At 38.3% G+C, this 10,907-nt stretch overlaps 1 protein-coding gene across 1 annotated transcript; it reads left to right on the forward strand.

Annotated features, from left to right (window-relative positions):
* Positions 1 to 4,696: 4,696 nt before the first annotated feature.
* Positions 4,697 to 10,336, forward strand: wnt4b (wingless-type MMTV integration site family, member 4b). The gene is made up of 9 exons (XM_039680155.2): positions 4,697 to 5,140; positions 5,415 to 5,603; positions 5,867 to 6,020; positions 7,942 to 8,026; positions 8,227 to 8,358; positions 8,444 to 8,586; positions 8,675 to 8,815; positions 9,235 to 9,397; positions 9,538 to 10,336. The coding sequence occupies exons 2-9, from the start codon at positions 5,515 to 5,517 to the stop codon at positions 9,705 to 9,707; spliced, it is 1,077 nt and encodes a 358-aa protein (XP_039536089.1). The 5' UTR covers positions 4,697 to 5,140; positions 5,415 to 5,514; the 3' UTR covers positions 9,708 to 10,336.
* Positions 10,337 to 10,907: the final 571 nt, after the last annotated feature.

Genomic DNA, 10,907 nt, shown 5'->3' on the forward strand with positions numbered 1-10,907 from the left:
CGCCACAAACAAACATTTTGGAAGGAAAAGTGTAAATCTAGAATGGAATCAGTACATAAAATGCATATGAGAAACAACGAGCACTCTTTGCCATCGCGGCTATTTAACTGCTGCAAAAGGGCAAATGCCGGTCTATCTGGGTTCACGAAACCATTCAGGCTCGGAGTCAGCATGGCAAATACCTCCATGTACACACGGAGACATAGCATAAATTATAGGAGAGTTTCTGACTGCTGAAATGAGCTTCTCGTTCATCTAGCCTCGGTTGGACTCGGCACTGAAGAGTGACGTATCACGTGGGCTCCACTGACTTCACTCCTATTGGTTGTCGCTTCAGAAAGTCGCTCTTCATTTGCATAAAGTTGAACATATGGACTTGCCAAATCCAGTGGTCACTGTCGCTTGTGTCGCTGGAAATCGACCGCTCTCCATTGAAATGAATGGGATCCTGTCGCTTTATCTCTGGTAGTGTGAATGCACCTTATCGCAGATTCTGTTTCATGCTGACTTTAAACCTGCAACAAGGATATACTTATAGTAGTCAGTGCTAGAAATATTTATACACAATTTGAGGAACTTGAACTTGCCATTCACGAATACAAACAAATGAAGATTTCATTGCATCTCCCACTTTTGCACAAATGGGATAGAACTGACCCTAATCGTAAAGCGCATGGATCTGATACTGATATGGCAGAGGAACTACAACATGTCATCAGATTAAGGGCAGTGTTGATGGGTTTATATCTCCATGAATTTATGAACTATGGAGTATCAACAATGAATAGATAGATAGATAGATAGATAGATAGATAGATAGATAGATAGATAGATAGATAGATAGATAGATAGATAGATAGATAGATAGATAGATAGATAGATAGATAGATAGATAGATAGATAGATAGATAGATAGATAGATAGATAGATAGATAGGTTTATTTTACTGCATTGCTATCTACCATCCACATTTGACAAGTCTTTTGCTCACATCACGGTGCATCTCTGCTGTACAGAAATGCATCAGTGCTTCAGGTACTGTGTCCCCCCAACATACACACACACACACACACACACGCTTATGCACACCCCTCTCCTTAAAGTAGATCAGTCACCATGGAGATTCCAGGCAGGGGTGTCCACAGTCACCAATCATGGCAAAGCATGCAGGGGTTGGGGGTCACCCTGAAGCCCCCCCCCCAGCCCCCACCACACTTCGCCCCATCCAATAATATTCTCTTGAAGGTCAGGGAAATGTTGACACTGCAGACCCAGTTAAAACAAAGTGTCTGTGTAGATGTGCCACTAGGCATGCTTGTTTCAGGTGATAACCAATACCAATCCTGCAACAAGCACAAATACTCCAACATCACCTTCCTATAATCAAAGAAGCAGTGAGGACATCCAGTGGTGAGACGGGTGGATGAGACTGGTAAACTACAGCAAGCACAAAGAACATGCACATTTCACTTTTGGTCCGTTAGATAATTTACTGCCACCTTCATTTTAAACCATGTGATGCTTAATAGAATGTAATTTTTTCATTCATTCATTACTGAATGTGTCCAGTTTATGAAATAACAGGTTAAATGGGAGGGATTGCCTAATTGCAGGGCTGCCATTTGTATCCTGTAACATTCACTGAGTGGTCCACAGTAACCCTCTGCAAGCATTCCAGAATGAGGTCAACAATCCATCCAATAATAATCACTGTGCGCTGTCATGTTGTGGATGTTCTACTAGCATGTATCTTATCTTCTAGTGTGTTGCTGTATACTAGTATGTGTATACAGTACATATATATATATATATATATATATATATATATATATATATATATATTTACTGCCAAAGACTTGAAAGATGACCTGATGATTGGAGGAAAATATATTTCAATATTAGAACAATAGACATGCATGGCCTTCATGTTGGGACATCTTGCCAAATGCCACTCTTGACTAAGAACAAAAAGGCCAACTTAAATATGCTAAATGGATAGCCCTGTGGAGTTCTGGAAGAATGTTTAATGGACCAAACTGGAACTTTTTGGACCTGTGCATCAGCATCTGGTGCAAAAAAAAAAAAGCAAAGCTTCTGAGCAGAAGAACTTACTTGCCTGGTTTATACTACTCTGAGCAATGTTTGAACTTTGTATTTGGAGCACTTCTTGTGTTGTTATTGCCTCTCCACAATGACTTGTTTTGATTTAGTCCTCAGATGTAAGTCGCTTTGGATGAAAGCGTCTGCTAAATGACTAAATGTAAATGTAAGAACACATCTTCATGGTCAAACATGGAGGTGGTCCAGTTTATTTTATGGGGGTGCTTTGCTGTTGCAGGAAGTGGAGATCTTGAGTGGACAACTTGACTTTCCTGTAGGACAAGTATTTATCCAAATCTACTTGATCTTAGTTCAGGGATCAGAACGTTCTTGTATGGGCTAAAAAGTCTTCAGATTTAAATTTCATTGAAAATATTTGGTGGACTTTGAAGAAAACAGTGGTAATGTAAAAATCAAAGATTATAAGTGATCTGGAAGCTTTTTTAATGGGCCAAGATTGCAGTAGAGGTGTTTCGGGTTATAAAGAAGAAAAAGTTCTGCACAAATTGTACTTTGCATAATTTGTACATAATTGTTTAGTCAATACGATGTTTTAAAATTTTTCATTAACTTCACGTTCCCAGAATCACTCAAATGTGTAGTAATAAAATTTTCTACAATAGTGTACTGATGCCTCATAAAATTTTGTTTTCGGGGGTTGAATAATTTGGATTGCAACTGTATGTATGTATGTGTGTGTATATATATATATATATATATATATATATATATATATATATACTATTTTCAAATAATCAGTAACAGTGTAGAATTGTTAAACTGTAATTCACAGTCCAGCACAGGTGTCCACCTGAACCCCATGTAAAATCACACAAAACAGCCACAATTAGCAACTGTGACATCTCAAATGAGCGTGTAAAACAGATTCCGACAGATGGGACACTTGATGTAAAAAGAAGAGATTTTATTTATGAGCAAGCAGTAAGCGGATGGAGAAATGAGGAGAAGAGAGGCGCCGGACATGACATGGGGGTGCAGGTCGCCATGGTGTTGCTGGGGGAGACGGTGCAAGACGTCACTGCGAAGGACGGCAGGACACAAAGAGAGAATACAACGAGAAGAGGGGTGAAAAAGTCCAAGGGAAGGGAGAGATATAAGGGGGCAATGCTCAAATTGAGAGAAAGGCAGTGAATCTGTAAGAGGGCACAGTTATTTATTTGCTTGCTGAGGTGCAAGAGAGTTCAGCAGTGAAACCAGACTTTAAGTAAATAAATGTAATAAATAAATAAATAAAGTCAACTATCGAGATCTATATTGACTGAGAAATGAAGTCTTACATTTTTTTGTTTTAAAGCAAAATAATGCTCCATTTTACAATAGAATATAATAAATGTTTATTAAAAGTAGTATGAATGTTTTTGCAAAATGTGTAGATGACATTTGTTAGGTCTTTTTTTTTAAGACAAAGGACACATGGTTGTCAAATACTAGTGAACATGTCCAGGTTTATATAATGAAGGGGAAACTGACTTTATACAAGTCATCTCAAGACCAAGCAAATTAAAATACTTGCAAAAATATTTTTTAGTTTATGTTTAGGTTTATGTTAGATGCCACTTGGTTTAATCCATTGTTTCTACTGCATTTTAAACTGCGACTTAGTACTTTTGGGGCCACAGTAGATGCTTGAAATCCAAGATCTTGTCCTAATGCTCTCTCTCTCTCTCTCTCTCTCTCTCTATCTCTCTCTCTCTCTCTCTCTCTCTCTCTCTCTCTCTCTCTCTCTCTCTCTCTCTCTCTCTCTCTCTCTTGATTTATTTGCCTCAGTTCTAATATTTGTCAGCACTGTGTTTTCTTCTCCTTGTCTAAATGTCATCCCTTCTTCGAAGACAATATGGAGAGAGAGAAAAAGAGGGAGCAGGGCAGAGGGAGGAAAGAAAGGGGGAGGGGGGACACTCGTAAAAAGAGCAACAAAAGTTTGGGAAAATTAAACATTAGGTAAGACACGTTCACACAGACCCATTTCGGGACAGGTCTGAGCACTTCTGCTGTTCTATCTATCAGGTTATTTATTGTTACGACACATATTTCTCTGTCAATTTCCGCTGGCTTTCACGCACATCTCTTTTGTGAGAGTCTCAGGATTTAAGGGCAACATTTTCTGATGCACCCTTCACTGATACTAGGTAACAGATGCTCAAGTCACATGCATTGACAAAAGGAATTCCCCCTCTCTCTCTCTCTCTCTCTCTCTCTCACACACACACACACACACTCAGACCTGCATATGTATGCATTTAGACAGTGATTTGGCACTAGACTTTTGGTCAGTTGCCCTCTTTTTGACGCACAACACAAATACAAACACACAGTTGAGTGTGTTAGCATTTGTATAATCCCACGAGTTGAAGGCACCATCCTGCAGGACTCATTAAGCAGAGGTCACATATTACGTCCTGAGTAAATTGGACAATGAGTGCAAGCTCATCCCTCAATGTTAATGTACTATGGCCGAAACCTTCACCCCTCCCTTCTCTGAGGTCTCCAACCCTCCCACCCTTTATTCATCCTTCCTTTATAACCCCACAACCATCACTTCATCCACACTTATCTGTTTTTTTTACCTTTGGAATTGCTCATTTTGGTGGACAAATTGGATTACTTACTTTTTCCCCCCACATATACTAACACAGAGATCTGAAGGGAATGGAAGTGCTTTCTTAGGATACCAATAGAGTTTGTATTTTTGTTTCTTTATAGCTTTTCAAGTTCATCAAAGAAAATGGGAGATCAAAAACGGATTCTAATCATTTATCTATACAACTAATACATTTATTTTTCTTGTCCTGATTATTTTACTCAACCAAAGAGATTTTGAGATATAGATTTTTTTTTGTCATGGATGAAAATGCCTCAAGATGAATATCTCTCTCCGTGTGACAATAAGATTACAACTTAGAGGCATTTTATCTTCAAAACATAAGTGGAAATAATTAAATTTGGAAAATTGACAGATCTGGAACTCGATTTAAACGGTTCGTCGACAGGAGTGTTTTTTATCCTTTTGGACCTCAAAGTGGTAAAAATGTAACCGTTGTCTTTTGTAGTGATTGACTGAGATTTATTTATTAGAGATTCATTTTTATTATAAGAAATGTCACATTTGAAACTTCTCTTTAATTCATTGTGAAGGCTAATTGTTTTGTTTGAATTATTTATTTTTAATTAATTAATTGAATTAATTATTTATAAAATGTAATTAGCAATATTATTAATTGCTAATTATATTTATTACAAAAATGAAACAATGTAACAATTCAGTAATGTAATTTCTGGTCTATTGATTTTGACAGATATGAGGGGAACAACCCCAACGTAACAGGCACAACTGAAAGAAACACTGTTGAACACTAATTCAGAGATAGACAGGTAGACAGACAGACAGGCAATCTGATGCCAACGGTCTCCTCAGTGACACTCACGGGACGACTCCTCCTGCTGTTGCTATGGGCACCCCACCTCACCATGGCAACCAACTGGCTGTAAGTTGGCTTGTGTGAAAGCACTTGTTTGTTATGCCATAACTTGTAAAAGATAGTGACATATTTTTTTCTTATACACTTTCTTGGTTTCTTTTAAGTTTGTTTCCTCTCCCTGTTTTTTTTATTTACCTCTCCCAGAGCATTCATTGACAAAATGTCATCCTTTTATTCATATGCCAACTTTTTCTCGGACACTATTTTTCAGCTTTGTGTTTGAATTATTCTCCATGTTCTTCTACTACGCTGTACCTCTCTCTTTGTAGTTCTCTGGCACGTCTGCCACGCTCGCGTCCTGTGTCTGGTGCCGAACCATGTGGCCGTCTGAGGGGATTGTCACCAGGCCAAGTCGGGGTGTGCCGGGCACGGGGGGAGGTCATGGAGTCCGTGCGAAAGGCAGCAGAGATGGTCATTGATGAGGTGAGAGAGCCTGAAACACAATGACTCACAATGATACTTTTGTTCTACCATTTATTTATTCAAGGACATAATGGCAAAAAAAAAAAATGAAATCATGTCAAAAATATACAAACAGAAGGTCCTTTATCACACTATTTACTCTATTTCTTATTTTGCAATATCAGTTTTGGTTTAGTCATGGCTACCAATAAGTATTGTAAATTTCTACTGTCATTGTCCCAGAAAATAAATACAGTTCATTAAACTCACATAGAACATTTTGTTTTGTCTATTTCTTGTAACAAGAGGTGTAAAGAGTGCCCAAAACCCATACTTAAGTAAGAGTGAAGATACCTTACAGCGAAAATGACTCCATTACAGCTCACCAATTGCAATCCTACTTGAGTAAAAGTCTTAGGCATAGTTTCACAGGCAGGGTTTAGATTAAACCAGGATTAGGCTTTCGTTCGTTGGAAAAAACATTGCTGGTGTTCATCTTGAGACAAAACAATGGCACTGACTGACATGTCAATAGAAATGGCTTTCACCTCTACCTTTTAGTCTGGGATTAGACTCTGTAAAACACCAGGGGCTTGACTATCTACAGTAGGCCTACGTAGCTTAATAACAGGAGTGTTTTACTCGTGCTGAATATAGGCTAAAATATGTACTAGTCCTCAACACATACGAGATATGCCAGTGAAAAACAAGAAACAGTTGATTTAAGGGGAGATTTTGTTTTCTAAAATCAAAATAAAAATCTTACTGAACACCTAGCTCGATATTGCAATTAATCAAGGTCGACACAACAGCCTCTTAAACGTCAACAAACACGGCAACGTTATATCCTTCAATATCCAACATGCATAAAAATATGAAAAAAATGTTAAATAAAATTAAATAGTAGCCTACTTGCACTCTACGTGTTGGGTTTCGGCCTCATCACCAGATGTTCTCATCTCGTATTTGCTGCCATTTGCGAAAATGAGCCTTGCTGACAAGTTTGAATGAATAAGGGCGAAACACACAAGTTAACTTTAGTATCTTTAATGCCCTGTAGACGGTGATATCGCTTCTTTTGTCGTAGGTAGAAATAAACTGTTGCAGTAAAAGTTAGAAGCCATGCTAAATGTAAATAAGGAGTAGGCTATGTAGCCTGGTTAGGCTATTAAAAAAAAATAGTCAAGAGAGTAAAAGTTGCTAACATCTTTGATGCTCAGTCAAACTACAATGTTGCCAAAAATATTGTTTCAACAACAACAAAAAAACTTTAAAAAAATTCCATTTAATCGTGTGCTACTATATTTCAAGAGGAACTCACATGTGAACATGTCAAAAAATTTAAATTTCAGATGCTACTTCCCTGCCTGGAAAGTAGTGAAACCATGTCTTATAGTGTTTCAAAAAGCATTAAAAACGTTGTTTCTTTCTTTGAATTCCAAATCAAGGATTATAGCCCAAGTGAAAATCAATTTTTTTTTTTAACTATTTGAGGCCAATAGGCAGTGGCATCTGACCTTCACATCATCACATCGTCCAAACTGTCATAGGATAATGCACCCAAAAGCCTGACTTCCACAACAATCGATGACTTATATATTATTCATCTCTGTCATCACCCTCACTGCTTCTATCCCTCTTGATCTTCAACTTCTTCCTTTCTTACAACCTTATTTTCTGATGCACTGTCATTATCATCAAATCTTTCTGGAAATCTTTCTGTCCCATAGAGAGTTAAGTAGCCTACAGTAACTAATTACATTTACTCCAATAATTTACATAACTGCTTGTGATTGCAAATAGCCCCGGTCCCATTTTAGGGTCACAAATGTTCCTAGACAACAAGTAAGCCCTAATCTTTAAACTTTATGTAACTTTAACAGTTTCATATCTGCATATATTAATTAAATCTGACTTATTTGTTCCATTTTAACCACTGCAGTGCCAACATCAGTTCCGAAACCGGCGTTGGAACTGTTCCACCACTCCTCGTGGGATCAATGTGTTTGGACGAGTCATGAACCAAGGTTACAACGACTATGTCACAACATATCACATAGTTGATTGTGGTCTTCAAGGTCAAAAAAGTACCACTGTGAATTTTTGTATTAAATTATTCATTATTTACCCACATTCTTATTTTATTAATTTCACAAGCTGCAATCAATACAATCAGCTTTAAAGGACAACCCTGTTTAGCCTTGCTCAGTTTATGTGCTGTCTTCAGGCACCCGTGAGGCGGCTTTTGTCCACGCTCTTTCATCGGCAGCAGTTGCTGTGGCTGTGACTCGGGGCTGTAGCAGGGGAGAACTGGAGAGGTGCGGCTGTGACCGAAAGGTCAGGGGGATCAGTCCTGAAGGTGAGTTGTTGTAAAACATGTCATTAACAATTTCACACAGACAAAAAATATATTTGCCAAACATGTGCCTCTTGCTCACCCTTAGGTTTCCAATGGTCAGGTTGCTCTGATAATCTGTCCTATGGCGTTGCATTCTCTCAGACCTTTGTGGACGAGCCAGAGAGAGCTAAAGGCATGTCATCAGGGCGACCGCTAATGAACATTCACAATAATGAAGCAGGACGGAAGGCAAGCAAGATGTTTCACTTACTGATTGATATCAAAACTTATCACCAATTGCGTATAGTTTTTTATGGTTTTCTCTATCCTTGTCCAGGCTATCCTCCACAACATGCAGGTGGAATGTAAGTGTCATGGTGTTTCAGGGTCCTGTGAGCTCAGAACTTGCTGGAAAGTGATGCCTCCGTTCCGCCGGGTCGGTGCTGTGCTGAAAGAACGCTTTGATGGTGCCACAGAGGTATGTGTTACAATGGCTCCAGTTCCCTAGCTGTCTTCTAAAGCAGAATCCTAACTGAGATGGAAACTCACACTTTCTGGAATACTTTACTAAGGTAGAAACTGCATACTACACTGAAGTTTCAATAGAGTGCAATTGTGATCAGTCACTTTTTTAACAGCTTTAGTTTCAGGTTCTAATCAACGAGTTCATTTTATTAGTTTGAATAATTTCTCATCAACATTTCTAAGCACTGAATGAAATCCACCATCTTGGATGATTTTTGGTGTTTGTCGCAATGCATTCTGGGGCTACATTCTCTGTGAAGGATACTTACAATTCTGCATTAGAATTTTGCTATTGCCGTACTGTAGAAGGCAGAATAAATATGTGTATGTAATTTGACAAGTTCAAGGGTCACAGCCACACTTTCTGCTTAGGTACGGCTAACACGCGTGGGCTCTCGCACAGCTCTCCTTCCGCGGGACCCCCAAGTGAAGCCACCAGCCACACGGGACCTTGTCTACTTGGCTTCTTCACCGGATTTCTGCCGCTTAGACCCAGACAATGGCATTCCTGGCACTGCAGGACGACGTTGTAATGGTAAAAGTGTAAAAATCCAAATTACCGACTAAAATAATCAGTATAAAATTTCTTATTATTAATTCTCTAATCAATTCCCTGGTTTTACATGTCATTTCGTTGCTCTTTACTAATCCTTTCCTATTTGTTCCACGTCCTAGGAACCTCACGGTTGGCACCAGATGGCTGTGAACTGTTGTGTTGCGGCCCAGGTTTCCGAGCAGGCCGGGCTGAGGTAGTGCAGCGCTGCTCCTGTAAGTTCTCCTGGTGCTGCTCAGTTCGCTGCCAGCAGTGTAAGAACACAGTGCTCATACACACCTGCCGAGAATGAGACATACCTAGAAAAGGCGCACAACCACCACCACCTCATCTCATGCCAGCCTGCATTAAAGTCCACATGATGAAGAACAAACCTCCACCATCCGAAACATCTTGCATCATGCCCTGAATCTGGTGAATTTAAAGTTATTTTTAATGTGACATTACAATTATTTTAATCTTCAATAGCACTTTTGTTGAAGGGCAATGTGTTGAACTGGAACACACAGACACCATTACATTTCTTAAATGCTCAAATACAGATAAAATACAAAAACCATTAACTAACTTGTTCAGACAACGCTCTTAAAGCCGAGATTAACCCCTGAATAACAGCAGGAGAGTAATGTTAGTTTAGTCTGAGGCTTTGGCATCAAATTCTAGTCTAGAGTTGCTCTATCCCTGTTTGCTGTGTTTATAATTTCTTTTCAGTTTTGCTGATTATGTTTATTTATTTGAGTTCATCATGCCTTTGTGGAATTATCTCTGGATGGAAAGTTCCACCTGCAAACTCTTCGGCTTCAGCTGTGTTTTGTTTCGGCTTGTCCTATTGCATAGACAGAGGCTTGTTTATTATAATTGTCTCTTTTTTATAATCCATATGGCTTAAAATAAAGTTGTTTGAAATCTTAAATGTGGAAAGTGGTTTTGTTTGTCAATTATGGATTGATACATTTTAAAGGAATATTTACAGGATTTTTAGTCATATAGGAATAGGAATGTATAGACCATTTTGCAACACTGGTCCAGAAGCACTTCCTGTTTCATTTTTTTAACACTACATAAAAGCTGGGATAAAATACAACCAACAGAAAATATAAAACTGAATCAAAAAGGTAAACAAATATCTTTAAGATGTTTTCTTTACATGTGAAATAAAGAAAACAGTTACAAACTGAAACAGGAAGTGTTTCTGTACCAGTGTTGTTTACATCTTGTAAAATGGTCTCTTATGCTCATCAAGGCAACATTTATTGGACCATAAACAGTAAAATATAACTTCCTTTTAAAATGTATTTATTCCTGTGATGCAAAGGTGAATTTTCAGGATTGTTATTCCAGTCTTCAGTGCCACATGATCCTTCAGAAATCCTTCTAATTGATTTATCACTAAAAAAAACACATTTATGCTCAATGATTTTCTGGTTATATTTTTGTGGAAACTTTAACAGCACTAATTTGAAATTGAAATATTTTGTAACCTTTTAAATGT

The sequence above is a fragment of the Pimephales promelas genome, chromosome 12 (assembly GCF_988280905.1).
Source record: "Pimephales promelas chromosome 12, fPimPro1.hap1.1, whole genome shotgun sequence".
Lineage (NCBI taxonomy): Eukaryota > Metazoa > Chordata > Actinopteri > Cypriniformes > Leuciscidae > Pimephales > Pimephales promelas.

Coding starts and splice junctions, on each gene's coding strand:
- wnt4b (XM_039680155.2), top strand. CDS start 5,515: ATGCCAACGGTCTCCTCAGTGACACTCACGGGACGACTCCTCCTGCTG. Junction 5,604..5,866: donor ACCATGGCAACCAACTGGCT/GTAAGTTGGCTT, acceptor CTCTCTTTGTAG/TTCTCTGGCACGTCTGCCAC. Junction 9,398..9,537: donor TGCAGGACGACGTTGTAATG/GTAAAAGTGTAA, acceptor TCCACGTCCTAG/GAACCTCACGGTTGGCACCA.